The sequence below is a fragment of the Primulina tabacum genome, chromosome 6, assembly GCF_025594145.1.
Source record: "Primulina tabacum isolate GXHZ01 chromosome 6, ASM2559414v2, whole genome shotgun sequence".
In the NCBI taxonomy this organism is placed as follows: domain Eukaryota; kingdom Viridiplantae; phylum Streptophyta; class Magnoliopsida; order Lamiales; family Gesneriaceae; genus Primulina; species Primulina tabacum.
Window position 1 is genome coordinate 597,190 of NC_134555.1, and position 19,097 is coordinate 616,286.

The window sequence follows — 19,097 nt, forward strand, 5'->3', positions numbered from 1 at the left end:
AATCCGAAAATCCTAAATTCAGACCTGATATTTTTCCAAATTAAATTGTATCGAGTCAATGAGTTGTGTCTGACTTTGATATGAGATGCGACCATTAAATAATAATATTTATTATACCGGTTAATTCGGTTAACCTGTTTCAAAATTTTGAAAACTTTAACCGAACCGAATTAACCGATATAACCGAATTTTTTTAATTTGAAAACCGAATTTCCGAAATAACCGAACCGAATTTTCGAATTGGCTCGATTCGGTCGGTTAATTCGGTTTAACTGAAATTTTGTTCACCCCTAAAATATAGAATGTTCAGGTACTTGCTTGAAAATTATTTATTTCCTGAAAATGGAATTATAACTAGATTTTTAATTAAAATAATATATATTCTAAATTAGACTAACTTTTAACTTTAAATGATTCAACCAGATAATAAATGAAACCTGTGGTAGTTAATAGTTTTGAGTTTATCCCAAATAACAAGTAATTAATTACTTTAATTTAATTGCCAAAATGGTCGATATTGTTTGGTGTTGGCGCGTTTTCGTGTCTCATCACCTTTGACTATTCAGAGTTTTGTCAGTTGACCAGCCAAGTCAAAAATACATTCGACACGATCTTACATCTACATTAAAGAAAATTTATGTTAATGATTTATAATTTTGAACTTAGTCAAACTTTTTATAAATTAATATCATTCACATTCAAACCATATATAAGTTAAAAAATTCCTTTAAAAAAAAATGATTATAATCGCTTTTACACTCCATTTACTTGAAGAAGCCAAAGTTGAAATATGACTAATGTCATCATCCCTTGAAATCACATGCATAATTTGTAGAAGAAAATTAAAAGTATTATAATAAATTCAAACAGGTTTTAAAAAGTTAATTGCATTTTATCGGCTATTTGACCCAAGGAAAACCCTTTTCCCACTACACAATTTTCAGCGAGAGTCGCATATGTTAGTTTTCTTGAAAGCTGGGTTCGTTGCGCTTGTTCTGATTCTTCATGGAAGCTGCGTTCTGAGGCACACTTTCTTTGACTGAATCTAAATTTTGTACTCTTTTTGCTTTTCGTATTAATTTTAGGCGACTGTTGAGGGGTTTAGCCTCCGAAAGCCGAATTAGGAAAAAGTGCCGAGCTTCGAATTCAATTAATCGGGCTCGTGCTTTGAAAGTGAGTGTGAAGACTTGAAAAGTCCCGCGATTTTCTGCATTCCCATTTCGAGAAATTTCGTTTTATTTGGGTACGAGAAAAGCATTCGAAGACGACCGTGAACCCGTGTTTGAAGGCCCGTCAGTCAGCCTCGATTTTTTTAAATTCATTTCAAGATTTCCACAATCCCACTTAAAAGGCAGGCATATTTAAGGGGGGAAGGTGGTGCTCGTTTTTAGGAACATCCACATTTATTGCGAGAAGATTAAAAAAGAAACTAGGATTTTGATCTAATCCACCGTCTTTCATTACAGGTGAATTGTTTATAATCTTTATTTGAAAACCCTTTAATTGGTTCGAGTTTTCCCCGATCGTTCTTGATTTTTCAACCCCTAAAATGAGTCACATAGGGTATTTTCATTTGGTATTATTAATGGGAAGGATTTTTTGCTGCGGGAGTGGAATTTAACAGATTTATCATCAGAACTCACGCCAAGAACGTGAAATTAAGACTCGGGGACCTTTTACTACAAGCTGATTCGACGATGTTTTTGCGTTCCTTAGTTTCACTTTATATCTTAATCCCAGATTTAAGGACTCTGTCAATCATCAACTATCAAGTTTTATTCTCCAGTTCCGATAATGACGCTTTAGAAAAGAGGTTTTGTATGCTGTCTTTTAAAGAATTTTGAAATTGACATGAGAGTTCTATAACAAACTGCGCAAGTAAATTAAAGGTCTTGAAATTTTTTTTATAACTATATCTATCCCTGCTTGTTTCAATTATTCAAGATGTGTCGGAACACAGTTTATCTGCTCTCGAAATTGATTTTTTTATCCTAATTCATGCCATGACATTACGAGCAGAGAGCTTTGGCAAAGCAGATTCTGTAGCCTTCACCATGGCAAAAGGGCGCAACAAGATGAGAAGAAAGAATTCTATTAAGTTGAAGAACTGTGAACCTGCACAGCTAGTACTTGAAACCTCACTTTCATTCAAGGATCTAGTTCAAGATATCAGAAAACCAGGTTCCGATTGTGTTAATTTGGAAAGTAGCACACAAGAGATAGTAATTGCGGCTTCTCTCCCTGGACCGGCCATAATGTTTTCTCCATGCCCCGTTAGCGAGCTTGATGCAGCTGCGGTGAAGCTGCAAAAGGTCTACAAGAGCTATCGGACTCGAAGAAACCTTGCGGATTGTGCAGTTGTTGTAGAGGAGTTGTGGTATGTCCATACAAACTAATAAAAAACTCGGAGTTCAATACTTCAACTTGCATAGTTCTTTGACCGTATTTTTTGGTTCTATTCCCGGTTTATCTTTTTGTAATGCTTCCATCAAGTTAATTGATAATATTTGACATTTCTAGGTGGAAAGCCTTGGACTTTGCGGCTCTCAAACGGAGCTCTGTTTCATTCTTCAATGTTGAGAAACCAGAAACTGCTGTTTCACGTTGGGCTAGAGCGCGTACCAGAGCAGCCAAGGTATTTATCCTGAAATTGATTCAACTCCTCAAACTTGATGCATATGCTCTTAGGCAACATCAAATTTCGAGCCAGGCCACTTCCTGCTCCCAAACGCTTTTTACACTGTCTATTGGTCTTACAATCTCTAACTCTAAACTAACGATGGAATATCTTTAAATTTCAGGTTGGAAAGGGATTGTCCAAAGATGAGAAGGCTCAGAAACTTGCCCTACAGCACTGGCTTGAAGCAGTAAGCCCTGTAAATCCTTTAAGATCAACAGTCCAATAAAATCATCCCTTGAAAACATCCATTGCAATTTTTACTTGCTGCACTCCATGTTTTAGCTACCTTGTATGTATAGATTTTTGCTTCAGTTGGTTTGGCTTCTGATCTAGTGACTCATGCATGCTGCTATATATTTCTGTAGATTGATCCACGCCATCGATACGGTCACAATCTACATCTGTATTATGATGTCTGGTTCCAAAGTGAAAGTGCACAACCTTTCTTCTACTGGTAAGTAAAAATTACCTTTCTTGCAAGGTACTAGATGTCTTTTTGAATCCCTCTATTAACATTTGATATGTGACTGGAAGGTTGGATGTTGGAGATGGAAAAGAAGTAAATCTAGAGAAGTGCTCAAGGACCAATTTGCAACGTCAATGCATCAAATATCTTGGACCAGTAAGTTTCAACCCATATTTGGTGCGTGCTTTGCATAGTATACAAGGACTGTTTAATTGATTTGTACTTCAATTCTCGACTTTTTCAGAAAGAGAGAGAATCATACGAGGTTGTGATTGAAAACGGGAAACTTGTGTATAAAGAAAGTGGTGCCTTGATCGACACCATTGAGGGCTCAAAATGGATATTTGTTCTTAGCACTACAAGAACTTTGTACGTGGGGCAAAAGAGAAAAGGGTTGTTCCAGCATTCGAGTTTCCTGGCTGGTGGAGCCATTACTGCAGCCGGAAGATTGGTTGCTCATGCTGGTATTCTGGAGGTAAATTAACAACCGTTTCAAGATCGCACAAGATCTTACCCTATAATGAACGGCATACAGCATAATTCTATGCACGAATCTGATAATGTTTGTTAAATCAACAGGCTATTTGGCCATACAGTGGCCACTATCTCCCCACGGAAGAGAATTTTCAAGAATTCCTAAGCTTCCTTGAGGAACACGATGTCGACCTTGTAAACGTAAAGGTAACAGAAAATTCACTAAGCTTGTAATCTCGTCTTCTTGATTTTATTAACAATTTGGATCTGCAAAACGAAATCCTCACCCGCATTTTTGTTCAGAGATGTGCAACGGATGATGACCGCCCTCCTCTTGGGAAGGATCCATTCGAAGACTCGAATTCAATACACGTTTGTGACAATGCTATCACGATTAATAAAGATATTCCAATGAGAGAACAAGAAATCACATTAGTGGATCAGAAGGATAATCAGCCTTACAACTTGGCCAGGCGTATGTCCTGCAAATGGAGCACGGGAGCTGGACCCCGTATTGGATGTGTTCGAGAGTACCCTGCAGAGTTACAATTCCGTGCCCTTGAAAAAGTTAACCTTTCGCCCCGTGTGGCATATGGACCTCCTATCAAAGACTATGGTCCAATTCCTTCTCCTCGGCCGAGTCCTAATGTTCGACTGTCTCCGAGGGTGGCATATATGGGACTTCCAAGTCCAAGAACCCCTCCCTGTCCATGCAGCTAACTTATCTAAAAAATGAAGCGGCTGTATTTTATCTGCATAAACGAGCAGATCTCATGTTCAAATTGTATATGGTTCAAATGCATGCCAAATCTTTGTTTTTCCTAAGTTTTGGCTGGGTGGGTATATTAGTTGGCGTGTAGGTTTTTATTCATCATTTATTTATTTATTGTTTAGCAAACTTGCTTTCATCTTGTAACACCGAAGAATAATGACAATCCAGTTTATTCATTGGTTTTTATCTCGTCTGACCGGTTCAAATGCTGCAATGTTATTATTATTATTATTATTGAGCTCAGGAGGGAATTTTTACATTTGAGTTTTGAATCTGAGTCTTTGTTCTCCAAATTCACAATATTAAGATTAAGACTTTTGGCCAAATTTCTCTCCAAAAATTAGTTCAAGGGAGATGATAAGTGTCTAAGTCTATATATACAACTCTCAATAATTTATTTTATATATCTTTTCACGTTTAAGAATGAACAACTAGAGAGTAAAATTTATAAGACATTAGAGTATGATCTATAAAGACAAGACATTAACGGATGGTCCATGAAAGTAGTCCAACACATAATGATATCTCTTGGTCTGTGATACTATGTTAACATCATGGTTTGAGCCTAACTTCAACTCAGATGCTAGCTCAAGGGAGAAGATTGTCTAAATTCATATATATTCTTAAGAATTTAATTCAGTCGATATTGAATAAAAAATACTTAATCACGCCCAAGAATAAACCACGAGATATTAGCTGGTGACCCCATAAGATAGAAAAATACATAACAGTGTGTCTGAACTCTGATACCATGTTAAAATTAGGATTCAATCGAACTCCATCTTAAAATCTAAATATAATAAATAAAGATTGTCCAAATCAACACATATAATTCTCGGACTTTTTTGTCAGATGATTTATCATGTTGTGTTCTTTCATAGAGCTGTGTTATTTCAAATGAGGTAAAGGTGAATCCCACTTGTTTTGGCGGGATAAATAATTTGATTGCAATATAATAAATAATAGTATTTACATTCACATTAAATTTTTTTTTTTCAAAATTATAGAAAGTTAATAAATATCATAATATAGTTAGTCATGCCACGATTAATTTATTTTTAATAAGATATGCGAGAAAGATAAAAATTAAATTATTAAGAAAAATAAATTCATGCCTCAAGTTTTTCATCACATATTATTATAAAACTTTTTAAATTGCTTATTACCGAATATAATTGAAATTTAATTTTTAAATATTTCAAAAAATTTTAAAAATTATTAGGATAATAACTAAAATTATAAATAATAAAAAGAACCATACCAAAACTTTCACATTCTAATGTTACAAGGAAAAAAAAAACCATATACTTTGTTTCATATTGAATTTATACATCTTATAAGATATATTGAAGAAGATGTATAAAATAAAAACCAAGTAAAGATCAAATATAAAGTTTAATATATACTAGCTATTTTGCACATGTGATTCGTTTGTGTGTAATTTTTTTTACAATTATCGAGAGACTAAAGATAAATTTGACAAATTATCAAGAGACTGAATTGCTATTTAAATTTTTATAATAAAAAAATTAAAAACAAAAGTGTATTGAAAATTAAAAAAATTAAAACAAAAATATAATATTGATATTAGATAAGAACAAAATTAGAAGAGTCAAAACAGAGCAAGACATTATTTTTGTTTTTATTATAAAAATTCTTTTTTTAAAATAATATTTTAAAAATTCTTAATAATAATAATAGATTTAAATTAGTAGTTTTATATTTAGGGACCTTAAAAAAAACGTCACGTGACATGTCAAGTTTCGCCAGGTTGGCTCGTGAATCGAACCCCTCGAACACGCTTGTTTTGAACGCGTGACTCACACGCGGAAATTTCTTTTTGGATCTAAGCTTCATCACGCTGAGTAAATACTTTCTTCCATTTTTTTTCCTCACCGGCTTGAAACCTAACCGTAGTTATGGCAGTGTCAAGGAGCAAATCAATCATCTTTTAGCAGCTTTTTTAATTACCGACAAACGGAGCCCGCAAATCTTCGATATCTTCTCTAATGGGTCGATATGAAGTCAGATTGCGAATGAATTTCATGTAGCTGGAGGAAAACTTAAAAATTAGGGTTCTCAATTATGGAGCCGCGAGTGGGGAATAAGTATCGACTCGGTCGGAAAATAGGCAGCGGATCTTTTGGGGAGATATACCTAGGTGCAGTTTCTACGATTTTGTTTTCAAAATTTTCTCACTTTGGTTCGTTGTCGATTGATTGTATCGTCGTTTGATGCAGGGACGAATTTTCAGACTAATGAGGAGGTGGCAATTAAGCTCGTGAGTTCTTTGAATTTTTAAGTCCAAATTTATTTATTTTTTATCAAAGCTAGCGATGAGTTTGGAATCATGGTGCTTAATTGCTTGTGCAAGTCATATTCCGTTTGATTTCTAACATTTTAGAGATGCTGCAAAATGGAATGAAATTAAGATTATATCTTCAAGGACATTTTTCAGGAAAAATGTTCAGGCACACGTTTCTTTCGTGGTTTCCTTGTGTTTTTCGTAGGGAGTCTAAGATACAAACATCTCTTAGGAGTTAATATTCTCTAATTCGAGCTGGAAAAGATATGATTATTAAGATCTTTGTCATTCTTTTGGCAGTTTCGTGTCTTGAGAAGCATCATGTATACATCAAGTCACTGCTTGATGCATAATCATATATATGCTTTGGAATGGAAAAGAAAATTATCCTCAGGAGTGGTTTGTGGTTTGTGGTTTCATATTACTCAAGAATTTAGTGTCTCTGTTAATAATACATTTTTTGAGTAAATTTTCGTTTTTTTCCCGGGTGTCGCAGCACAATACATCAAGTCACTGCTTGATGCATAATCATATATATGCTTTGGAATGGAAAAGAAAATTATCCTCAGGAGTGGCGTGTGGTTTGTGGTTTCATATTATTCAAGAATTTAGTGGGCTTGGTACGATTTTCTCTGTGTTACGAGTTTCATATTTTTTGGAAGTAAGTTAGAATGTTCTCACTGACTTGACCACATGAAGGTGGGATGATTGGTGATGTGTATACTTGGTTCTTATAATTTTGTTGTGGTTCTTGGTAGTAGATGAATTCGCCCCCTAATATGTAGACGTTTCACTTTTTTCTCAGTGTCTGTAGAGGAACAGATATAACAGAAGGTGTGGAACTGCTCTACTCAGCAGCGCAACTGCAAAATTTTGCACTATGTTTTATAGTAGTTTTATCGTGGACTCTTTAGACATTAATTGTCTTTTATACACGGCCTTTCTATTTTCTACCGGGCACTAGTTTGATGTGAACCCTTAGTAGTTTTTCATCAAATTGATTAGATATAAACTAATACGTTATACCCTTGATCCCAATATACGTATAACTTATTGATATAGATCCACCAACTTTAGGTATCTATTGATACTACCCTATTTGAAACTAGCTTGAATTTATTCATCCATAGATCTTTTTCTGCAGGTATCGTCGTTTTTTCCTTTAGAAATTACATGCCATACCATATTTTCCGAAAGAAATAAATATGTTTTATACTACAAGTATAAGTTGAAAAAAGCATATAATTTAACTCTTGAGTTGATCAAACTGTTTATCGTGTCTCATTAAGAGTTTAATGTTGATGGCCGATCATGACAAGACTATTAGTTCTCGTCATGAATAGTATTTCAACAATTTTCTGTGCAAGCACAGTGGATAGTGTTATTCCATGATTGCAGAGCCTTGAAGTATTGCAAGCATCATTCTTTTATGTTGCTATGTATTTCTTTTGAACATGAAAACTAATCCACAGGGGAAGGGTTTGGGTATGTCTCTTAAAATCTTTGATCATTATGTGTTGATTGGTCGAGAATTAACAAATAAAATGTGATACCAATGTTCCAACTATTTGTTTTTAAGAAAACCATTAACCCTTGTTTGTTTTAAGCTACCTTTTCTTCCCACTTGTTTTTCTTTTATTTTTTATTTTTTTAGGAGTAGTTGTATGTCTTGAAATCTCTCTTTTGATGAGGTCCGTTTTCTGACATCTGCAGGAAAATGTGAAGACAAAACATCCACAATTGCTATATGAGTCAAAGTTGTACAGAATTTTACAGGGCGGAAGTAATGCTTTATTAAGAATATCTTATCATTGTTGATCTAATCACGGACTTCTCTCATAAACTATATTTGACGGTTGTCATGGTTGTAATTCCATCACTTTCATCAACTTTCAGCTGGCATACCAAATGTAAAATGGTTTGGTGTGGAAGGTGATTACAATGTTTTAGTTATGGACTTGCTTGGACCCAGCCTTGAGGATCTATTCAATTTTTGTACTAGGAAACTTTCTCTCAAGACTGTTCTCATGCTTGCTGATCAAATGGTTAATCCTTTATTATATGTTGTTTTGGACCACACTAATTTATGAATAATTATGTAGCAGCGTTTTAATACAGATTCCAGAAATTGTTATAATAAGCTATCTCAAATATTAATGTCAGATTAATCGTGTTGAATTTGTCCATTCTAAGTCATTTCTACATCGGGACATCAAACCCGATAATTTCCTCATGGGATTGGGACGGCGTGCAAATCAGGTCACTGCTTGCTGCTATTCTTCATTTTATTTGGACATTTCTATTAGAACATATATCTGATGTATTATGCTATTTTGACAATGATGCTAGGTATATGTCATTGATTTTGGTCTGGCTAAGAAATACAGAGACAGTTCAACCCACCAACATATTCCTTACAGGTGAGATGAAAATCAGTTACTTTTGTCGGTAACCGTTGCGTAGATGACACTTGTTGCATTTGTGCTTCAAATTTGAAAAGGTTGCTATTCCTTTCCTGTTTTCACTTTCACTTTATGTTAAATTGGTTTATAGAATTTTTAGCTATTTGAGATATCTTGAGGCACTTAGCTCCATGGTCGTACGTGACTTGTTGGCCCTTGAATGTTGCATGTGAATCACCAATTTGTAACCCAACATTTTTTATTGTAGAATTATACTGCGAGTGCTTTTCATTGATTAATTTTTTCCCTCTTTCAGTGGCTTATCAACTGAATACACCGACCATTGCACAAAAATGTATTCTGATGCCAATCTAGAAATTAGATACATAAATGCAACTTTTGATACAAATCAACTTGTTTGCTTCTCAGTTTTCATTTGCAGATCACGTCGTATTCAATTCTATGCTGGATATTTTTTTTTCTGAAATCAGTATTTCTGCATATGTGATTGTTTCTTAATCTTTGTTTTGAGTTACATCTATCTTGACTGTAGGGAGAACAAAAACTTAACTGGAACTGCACGATATGCCAGCATGAATACTCACCTGGGCATTGGTAAGTGATTGTTTCTTTTCTACCCTTATCTATTTGATTCATAAACTCGTGTTATTTAAATTTCCCGCTTCTTGAATTTTTCTTCATGCGCTGTATAGAGCAAAGCAGGAGAGATGATTTGGAATCACTTGGATATGTCCTCATGTACTTTTTGAGAGGAACGTAAGTATTACTTAAAATCATAGTCATCATGGTTCTTATAATGCAATAGCTGTCCTGTGACATGTGTACTGCGTAGTCTTCCTTGGCAGGGATTAAAAGCAGGCACTAAGAAACAGAAATATGAGAAAATTAGCGAGAAAAAGGTTTCAACTTCTATTGAGGTGATTTACGATGAACATTATAGTTTGGATGTACTCGGTAATAGTTATGTGCCTGTTTAACGATTGAGTTACTTTTCTCCAGTCGCTTTGCCGGGGTTATCCAACTGAGTTTGCATCATATTTTCATTATTGCCGTGCACTGCGTTTTGAGGACAAACCTGATTATGCATATTTGAAGAGAATATTCCGTGATCTTTTCATTCGTGAAGGTTGAAATATCTTCTCTTGAAAAGTTTTACCTTCACTCCTCAATTCTTTTAATGTTTCAGTTGTACTAAGAAAGCTGATAAATAGTAGATTACTATCCCTTTTTTTGCAGGTTTTCAATTTGATTATATTTTTGATTGGACTATTTTGAAGTGTCAGCAATCACAGATGGCTGCTCCTCCATCCCGAGCTCTTGTAAGTGAAAGAGGCTGAGATTTCATTGAGTCGTGATTTTCATTTTATGCTTTTTTTATGTCTTCTTGTTTCAGGGGCCGAGTACTGGAACGAGCTTTGGACTCCCCCCTGCAATTCCCAATGTTGAACGTCACCTAGGTTCATACACTTGGATTTGTCCTTTGGTCATCTTTCTTAGACATAATCATTGTGATTTATTTAGACAGTTTAAGTTCGAAACAATTTACCTCGCTGCATATGTTTGTTATTGATCTTTCTTTGGGTATATGACTATATGTTGCTTCGACATCATGGATAGTTTCTGGCACACATTTGGGTAAATTCTTTTATCTTTTTAACTTTGCTGTAGGTGAGGAAGAGGGGAGACAAGGTGCCACCACTTCTTCAGCAGATCCAACTAGAAGGAGAAGTTCTAGACAAATTGTTAATGCTGGCAGCTTCTCTAGACAAAAGAGCCCAGTGGCAAACGATTCAACAAGCAAGGATGCTATGGTATAAATTTACTTCCCACGATTGACTTGTAGATTACAGCTCTGTTCTTGTTATTGTACTTGTAGAGGGCAATAGGCGTTGCAGGTCAGGTAGAATACTTGGTGTTGAACTTTGGAAATGCATATCGAGTTATTTGTTTATTTGTCATCTTTTGGGGCACTTTGTAGGCTAGGAGTTGAAAGTGAACTTGAAAGTGAAGGCTATCGTGAGTACAAAAATAGTTAAACTAGCAAATCCACGTCGGCTTTTTAAATACCACACTAAATGGAATACTTTGTACAGCAGTGTTGAACAATTTGAAGATATGCTGGGTATACCATTTTGGGGTTTAGGCAGCCAAATCTAGTATTTATGACGGAGGGTGAAATTTGGACCAATTCCCCAACTTTTTTCTGGTTCGGACATGCCGATTTCCTCGTTCACATCTTATCTTGGGTAAAATGAATGATTACATGGTGTGTATAAATTTAGATGGTCATGCATTTTCAAATTTCAGTCATATCACCTAGACAAGCTGTCCTACATTAGTCTAACTTCTTTGGTGGTTTGCAGTTGTCAAGCTCCACTTTCTTCGGAAAGTCCAGCGGATCGCTGAGACGGGGAGTTATATCCGGAACCCGAGACACTTCCACTATGGGAAATGATTCTGATCCTTCCCGTTCTCGTACCCCTGAGGCGGCTAGCACAGCTACTGTAAACAAAATCTCAATTGGACAGAGAAGCTCACCCATTGTTATGTCATCTGAACCAAAATATACTTCTTATGGGAGGACTAATTACGACTCTGCAATAAAGGGTATTGAGAGCCTGCGTTTTGAGGATGAAGGAAGGATTGATGAAGATAGAAATCATCCTTGATGTAATGAAATATGAAGCTATCTATTTATTGAATAGTGTCGTAGTCACGAGGTAAGTTTAAAAGACTCTTGGTAATTCTCCTAGGAACAGATTTGATTTCAAAATCTCAAGGCTGTCAATATTTGTGCTTGTGAGGATATATAGAGCTGATATATACATGAGAGAATTGCACGAGAGAGTTTTTAGTTGATTCCATTTGGGTGTTTCTGAGTTGTAAAATTGACCACCGTAATCTTTTTTTTTTCACAAAATTATTCCTGTCCAAGTTCAGATAAATGGACTCAATTTAAGCTTCGAATGTAACCCTATTTTAAGTTTTTGAGAAGTTCGATGCTTTTAAGTACTTCCTCCTTGTCTCGTGATGGACATGTTTTTTTGTTTTTTGTTTTTTGTTTTTTGTTTTATGTGGAGCTTGTTTTTGCTGCTTCGTCAGGCTACAAAATGCACTGTCCTGACTCCTGAGGTAATATAATTAAAGAATGCGTGAGATGTAAATTTTGTTGTATAAAACACCACAGTAAGTTAAGATAATTGATCCAACAACAATAGCACCTTAGAGCACCAGAAATATATTGTTTTTCTGTTTTTTGGTTTTTCAGATAAAATAAAAATATTACATGTTCCGGATCACCTCTTCTTGGAGAAACAGTTATGAACAAGCACAACGAGTTCAAAATTAGGTTCTCAATCTTTTCAAAAATAATATAACACAAATTCAAACTTAAAGAATAACAATAATAATAGACAATAAATTAAAGACAACTCGCAATATGTATCCATATTATGATTACAAAAAAATAAATTAAAGACAACTCGCAATATGTATCCATATTATGATTACAAAAAAATAAATTAAAAACAAGTCACGATACATAACAACTCCGGATATGGACAATACACGACTCCTTTTAATAGAATATTAGATTTAACGTAAAAGAAGTAAAGGAAGATTCTCTTCAAGTAAGAAAACCGCATCCATCGATTGAATATTGCATTAATCTAGCGACCTACACATTTTGTTTAAACTTATATGAAAATCATGTAAATGAACCAAAGCAGGTTATCATAGACGCCAAAAATCTCATATTCCACCTGTTTACGCTACTTTTTGTCACTTATTTCCACATAATGCCCAAGCTAAATTTAGAACAAAACTCAAGGACGAAACAGAATAGCATCACAATGAATGAAAAAACTTTGTCCTCTTATATAAGTGATAGCTAATAAATTTTCTATTTTTCAGTTTTTTAAAATCACAATGTATTTCAAATATTACATTATCAAAGTCGTTTCATATTCATATCTTGATGTTTTAGATCTCAGTGACTACTAGGACTTCTTTTTCATTTTACTTAACAATATCTATCAAACTTAGACCACAAGAAGGGAAAATATATGAACTAAGTCAGGGAAGATTGCTTCCCGTAATTTATATGTCGAACCTTGTTGTTTGAAGTGTGGCAAGTGGAGGCCCTGCACTGGAGAAGTACATCGCAAGATCAACATCAATGTCATCGTACTTGGTAATGAAGGGGTGCACCTATTTTTATGAAAATATATAATCGTTACCAGTTCCAAAAGAATAAATTTTAAGATGAGCAGAGCAGTTAGCATGCAGTACCATAAGTTCATTCGCTGACAATCTATCTTTGGGATCCTTTTGTATGCTGAGAAAATCAAAATCCACAAAATGACATGTGTGCTAGAAAGGCAAAGCTAATCAAAAGATTCAGAAATGATATTACATAAATTACCAGGGTTTTGTGAGTATTACACCTTCTCGGAGTCATAAATTAATAGAAAATTAAAACAAATACTTAGTTTAATATTTACCATGCAGAAATAAACGAACAAAACTCGGGAGAAAATAAATCAGAAGGCGCAGAAGGTGCCGGTTGATTGACAATGGTGTCCATCAATTCATAGACATTTATCCATCCACCTGGCTGTGGTGAGGAGTATGGAAAATGCCCTATTGAACATTCAAGAAGAACCAAAACCAAGGCTCCAGATGTCGCTTCTGTATCCATGGGTGCATCCCAAGATTCTCTCAGGCTAAAACATGAAGATGGAAACGTAAAGTGTATTGGTCATACATGAAGGTAAACCGCCAAAATCCATAGTATGATGAAATGTGATTATACTTCATTTAGAAGGAACCAAATGCATGTGTGCCATAAATGAATGCTCCCTTTGGGAAGTGTATGCTCGTACTATTTGCTCACGCGATAAAATTTTCACAAGATAAAGCTATAATATCTTGATTTTCCATAAGGTCTAAACTGAGATTGTTATTTGCAAAGAACTTTCCTCAATGACACATCATCATAGATTCAAAATTATGACAAATTGACAAATCAACCACAGCAAGGGAGCATCTAAAAACAAGATAAAACGAGTACCATTCACAGTAAAAAATTTGATTAGGATGAGAAGCATTATACTCACAGACATATAGTTGTACGTGCCAACAAAGGTGTTGGCCAAACCTGATGTGCTAGCCAGAATTGCACTGACCCCAAAATCGGTGATCTTTACTTCACCTCTGTGGTTTACAAGCAAATTTGATGGCTTCAGATCCCTGTGAATGACATGTCTTTTATGATGAAGATACCACAAACCTTTGAGTACCTATGATGTCACCAGAATTTGGAGAGACTTTTATATTACTAGCGCTTGAGAAACATTTGTTGGCTAAGGATCAGAAGCAAAATGATATGTTACCTGTTTACAAATTGCAGCAAGATACGGTTCCGGAATCTTATTAACCTTCTTCAGAAAATCTGCAAGAGATCCCCCATCCATGTACTCCAAGACTATAGAGATTGCACCGTTGTCGTAGAAAGAATGATAGCAAACTACAACATAGGGACACTGGGATAACTGAAAAATTTTCAGTTCCTGCGCAATATGCTTTCTAGCTGACTCTTCACTATTCATTTGAATAACCTGAATCAAGTGTTAAATTTTAAAAGGAAACTGAATTTAGTGACACACACAGATTAAGTGGCATATTCTAAAGAACTCTCTTTAATCTTATCTAATCTATATACCTATAAGAATTTCATTTTTCCATCTCTTTCATGTCTTTGTTCTACCATTTTCATAGATAATTTTAGTGTAACATGAATCTTTTGTTAATATATAGAACGATCTTGTGTACCTTGAGAGCGAAAAATTGACCGGTCCATTTATGTTGCACCAAGCGCACAATACCACCATTTCCCTTGCCAATAACTTGGATCGCTTCAAAGTCAGCTAAGCACAACTGGTTTTCTGATGGCTGTATTAATTTTGGCTGAAAGAAATTCAAACCATGCAAATTTAAAGCATGTTTCCATAGCGGCCATGCGGTTTCAACTATTCATAGAAATCGTTCTAGCAGCGGCACAAAAGATTAAATTCATTAGTTAGGGACAGTATAAATTCACGATTTCACGTATGTTGCTACATAATTGCAAAATTCAATTGATGGATGCGGTTTTCCTCAATTGACCCCTTACTTGATGATGGAATAGAAGAGAATCTCTTGTTCTTCGTTTACCTCTTTCACGTTAAATTTGTGATTGTGATTAAAGGGTAGACAGAGGATCAAACTCCTCATTATATTTTAAAGGTGTGCATCCTTTCATTAAATAAGAAATACAATAGCATATTTGTTAAATCAATTATTAGCTCATGTGGCCATAATCTTACACAGCAAACCAATAATTAAAAAAAATCAGATTACACCAAGGAACGCCTAAAGTAAAGATCCATCAAGCATACTCACAATAGGCTCAAACTTTTCGTTCTTTTTAAAACAAAAAGCACTGAATTTGGCTCTTCTGCAGGTCTGCCTACTTCAGAACCAGACAATAGATATCAAAGAAAGGAAAAAATAGCCCAAAGACTAAACAATTAAGCAATACATAAAAGGTTGTATGACAGTGACAGATCTCCATAGCAACAAAAATTTGTTCTTATAAAACATTGCATTGATATTTTCAAGAATCGCAAAAAGAAAAAGGAAATATCAAACCAGAAAGCGATATGTTCATACAGTCTCAACTTCAGTCTTGGAGACAACACGAATGCCATCAGCATTAACTAGCAGATCACCATCCTTAAAAGTTCCTGATTCAGTCCTGTATAAAACCAAATAAAAACGAAACCCATTCTAGAAATAACCTTAAATTTAGAAAACACGAAGATTAATTACAGGAATTTGGACAGAGAATCCTCATCAGGAGGAGGAATGGTGAGCTTCAGGTTAGCTGCCAAAGCCCCTTTGTTCATTCTTTCCCTTCTTCTCGAGCAAACAATCATGTACCTTTACTCTTCATGCTCCGATTCCGATATTCTTCTGTTATACTCTTTTCTGTGTTTTGTGCTCGATTAGCAAAGGTGCCATCTTTATATTGACTGGGGAAAAGTCATTTAAAAATTCCAAAGAAAAACTCTGAAGTTGGTTGAATTCCAATTTGGACAGACCCACAGACAAGCGACTTTATTTTCTCGTCTTTGTCAACAGATGAAAATGGGAACGCTCGGATACTTCACCACCTCCAATTGCTCCCTCCCATTATCCCATATAAGGCTACTTATATGTAATATTTTTATGTTGATTGTTTTTTTATTTTTTAATTTAGTGTTTTTATGATAATTTTTTTATATTAATATCATTTAAAAATTTAAAATTTGGATAAAAAGTGAAAAAAAAATATATTAATAGTTTTAAAAACTTTAGAAAGTGAATATGACAATTATAAATAAATATATAAATTTGCTAAAATTGATGACAGCGTGATACGATCTCACAGGTCGTATTTTGTGAGACAGATATCTTATTTGGGTCATCCATGAAAAAATATTACTTTTTATGCTAAGCGTATTACTTTTTATTGTGAATATCGGTAGGATTGACCCGTTTCACAGATAAAGATTCGTGAGACCGTCTCACAAGAGACTTACTCAAAATTGATTTTTATAATATTTTTTTATTAAATGAAGATAGAAAACTTTTATAATTTTAGAGTGATAATATTATCGATATTTAAAAAACTAATTATGACATCAAAATTAGCTATTCTGATATCTTAAATCTATTAATAATATATAATAAATATAATAGAAATATATAACCTAACAAATTGTTTTATTTGAAAATCAATATATATTTACATAATAAATATAGCATAGATATCCTTTAACAAATAAATGATAAATCGGTTCGTTGCGCTCTGAATTATATTAAAACTTAACACAAATAATTTTGTTATTACTTAAGAAATTGTGTGATTAATAAATACATCGTGCCTCGTTCAAAAAATGAATTCAAAGTCCAATATCAGGCCCAAAGGATAACACGTTAAATATTGGGTATTTTATTTTGGGCTAACCTAATCGGAAAGCCCATTTAACAATAGATGGAACTAGTGATGGCTCATCTTCCCCATTTCAGTATTTTCAGCGACACTGTTACTACAAGACTAGTCCACCCATCAGGTTTTTTTTTTTTATTTATAAAAAAAAAATGGAAATGAAAATAATATTTGTTTGATGTTTTTTTAAAAAATTTTGTTTGCTTGAGTGAATGCATAATGGATTTATTACAATCATGATTTTCTTGTCTCGTGTTGCATTTTGTGAATTAACTGAATTTAGTTTATGTTTCTGCGAGTAGGGTTTAGGATTTTTGTGCTGGTGGAATTGAAAGAATTCCGTGTGTGATTTCTCCGAGTTATGTTGTTTGATTATTGATTCTTGGTTTCTCTCGTTTTGTGTTTTCAATTGTAAATGTAGCCATGTATTGCTTATGAAGGCACTGTTTTGGCTTTATTGTGCACATTCTTCGGCTGTGCCTTTTTTTTAGATGCTTTGTTTTCACCTCCTTTGAAGTCAAGTGGTGGGTGTAGACGAAATTTCAGTGTGCTTCCATCAATTATTAATATTTTGATTATTTTCAGGGCCTATCTCAATTCAAAAGATGGCGGCTCGGCTTTGCTACTGTTCTATTGCTGGCCACCGTCACCTCATCACCACCTCTCCTCTCATTGCCAAACTGACCCCTGGATTTACCAACACGACTTTCCGTTGTAATATTTTCCTCCCTGCATTGCAATGCAGACACAAGAAACTGCTTAATTCTGATTTGGAGTCAAAATTTCACGCCCCTTGTGCTGGTGGCGGCGGAGATATTGGTGTTGGTCAGGGTAATGGTGGTGGGGGTGGTGGCAGCAGTGGGTGGAGTGGTGGTGGAGACTCCCGTCAATCCAAGTCGTCTTGGGATGGCTTTGGAACCATTGGGGCTTTTATAAATGGATGGAGGTCAAGGGTTGCTGCCGATCCACAATTTCCTTTCAAAGTTCTGATGGAAGAATTGGTTGGTGTTAGCTCATGTGTTATTGGAGACATGGCATCACGTCCCAATTTTGGCCTCAATGAGCTCGATTTCGTGTTCTCGACCCTTGTTGTTGGTTCCATTCTGAATTTTGTGCTCATGTATCTCCTGGCCCCAACCCTGTCATTGTCAACCCAAAGTCTTCCAGGAATTTTTGCGAGTTCTCCAGCAAGCCATATGTTCGAACCTGGGCCTTTTAGCTTGGTGAATAGGCTTGGTACTTGCATTTATAAAGGTGCTCTATTTGCTGCTGTTGGATTTGCGGCTGGGCTCGTTGGGACTGGTATTTCCAATGGATTGATCAATATGAGGAAGAAAATGGATCCCAGTTTTGAGACACCGAACAAGCCTCCTCCAATGGTTTTGAATGCCACGACGTGGGCTATTCACATGGGTGTCAGCAGTAATTTGAGATACCAAACTCTTAATGGAGTCGAGTTTGTGTTAGCCAAGGGATTCCCACCCTTCCTATTCAAGACATCTGTTGTAGTTTTGAGATGCTTGAACAATGTTCTTGGCGGAATGACGTTTGTCATTTTGGCCAGGTTTACAGGGTCGCAAAGTGTTCCTAAAACGATCCCAGCAGCTGTAGAGGATGGATCAGGTGAAGAGAAGGAGAAACTGGTGAAAAACAAGGACGATGATTTGCAAACTAGTGTTTCTGCTTCCAAGTGATGTAGGTCGTTTTCTGGTCTCTCTATGCATTGCAAGTCTCCTCTGGTCGATCAAGAAATGGTTGCTCAATTTGATTGATTTTGAAAAAAGAACACAATCCCCTTGATTACCCTCAGCGTTCAGAGCTTTTCGGAAACTGAATCGACACAACGATAAAATTTATCTCTGGCTCGAGTCTTGACTATTCACTAACTTGGTTTTGTGTTTAGGTTCCAACAAGTCTCATTTTTTAAGAAAGTTCATTCACTTCA

At 35.1% G+C, this 19,097-nt stretch overlaps 3 protein-coding genes and 1 pseudogene across 8 annotated transcripts; 3 read left to right on the plus strand and 1 right to left on the minus strand.

Moving 5' to 3' along the window:
- The first annotated feature begins 911 nt into the window (after nt 1-911).
- Nucleotides 912-4,576, plus strand: LOC142548428 (IQ domain-containing protein IQM1-like). 4 transcript variants are annotated; one of them, XM_075656744.1, is made up of 10 exons: nt 912-1,288; nt 1,392-1,466; nt 2,020-2,377; nt 2,521-2,635; nt 2,802-2,867; nt 3,046-3,134; nt 3,215-3,302; nt 3,391-3,621; nt 3,726-3,827; nt 3,924-4,576. In XM_075656744.1, the coding sequence occupies exons 3-10, from the start codon at nt 2,055-2,057 to the stop codon at nt 4,338-4,340; spliced, it is 1,431 nt and encodes a 476-aa protein (XP_075512859.1). In that variant the 5' UTR covers nt 912-1,288; nt 1,392-1,466; nt 2,020-2,054; the 3' UTR covers nt 4,341-4,576. The 4 variants fall into 4 exon arrangements, with proteins under 4 accessions (XP_075512859.1, XP_075512858.1, XP_075512860.1 ...); XM_075656743.1 differs by having other exon boundaries at nt 912-1,466; XM_075656745.1 differs by lacking the exon at nt 1,392-1,466.
- A 1,661-nt stretch (nt 4,577-6,237) lies between these two features.
- Nucleotides 6,238-12,032, plus strand: LOC142548430 (casein kinase 1-like protein 12). Of its 2 annotated transcripts, XM_075656746.1 has the most exons (14): nt 6,238-6,553; nt 6,633-6,673; nt 8,411-8,480; nt 8,594-8,742; nt 8,861-8,956; nt 9,047-9,117; nt 9,653-9,714; nt 9,813-9,876; nt 9,953-10,037; nt 10,120-10,246; nt 10,357-10,439; nt 10,514-10,577; nt 10,789-10,931; nt 11,484-12,032. In XM_075656746.1, exons 1-14 carry the CDS (start codon nt 6,478-6,480, stop codon nt 11,787-11,789), a joined length of 1,437 nt encoding a protein of 478 aa, XP_075512861.1. In that variant the 5' UTR covers nt 6,238-6,477; the 3' UTR covers nt 11,790-12,032. The 2 variants fall into 2 exon arrangements, with proteins under 2 accessions (XP_075512861.1, XP_075512862.1); XM_075656747.1 differs by lacking the exons at nt 6,238-6,553; nt 6,633-6,673 and adding an exon at nt 8,100-8,182 and having other exon boundaries at nt 8,411-8,742.
- A 569-nt stretch (nt 12,033-12,601) lies between these two features.
- On the minus strand, nt 12,602-16,340 carry LOC142548431 (mitogen-activated protein kinase kinase SIPKK-like; annotated as a pseudogene).
- Nucleotides 16,341-17,211: 871 nt separating this feature from the next.
- On the plus strand, nt 17,212-19,097 carry LOC142548432 (protein RETICULATA-RELATED 3, chloroplastic-like). Of its 2 annotated transcripts, none has more exons than XM_075656749.1 (2): nt 17,212-17,276; nt 17,738-19,097. In XM_075656749.1, the coding sequence occupies exon 2, from the start codon at nt 17,758-17,760 to the stop codon at nt 18,844-18,846; it is 1,089 nt and encodes a 362-aa protein (XP_075512864.1). In that variant the 5' UTR covers nt 17,212-17,276; nt 17,738-17,757; the 3' UTR covers nt 18,847-19,097. The 2 variants fall into 2 exon arrangements, with proteins under 2 accessions (XP_075512864.1, XP_075512865.1); XM_075656750.1 differs by lacking the exon at nt 17,212-17,276 and adding an exon at nt 17,322-17,676.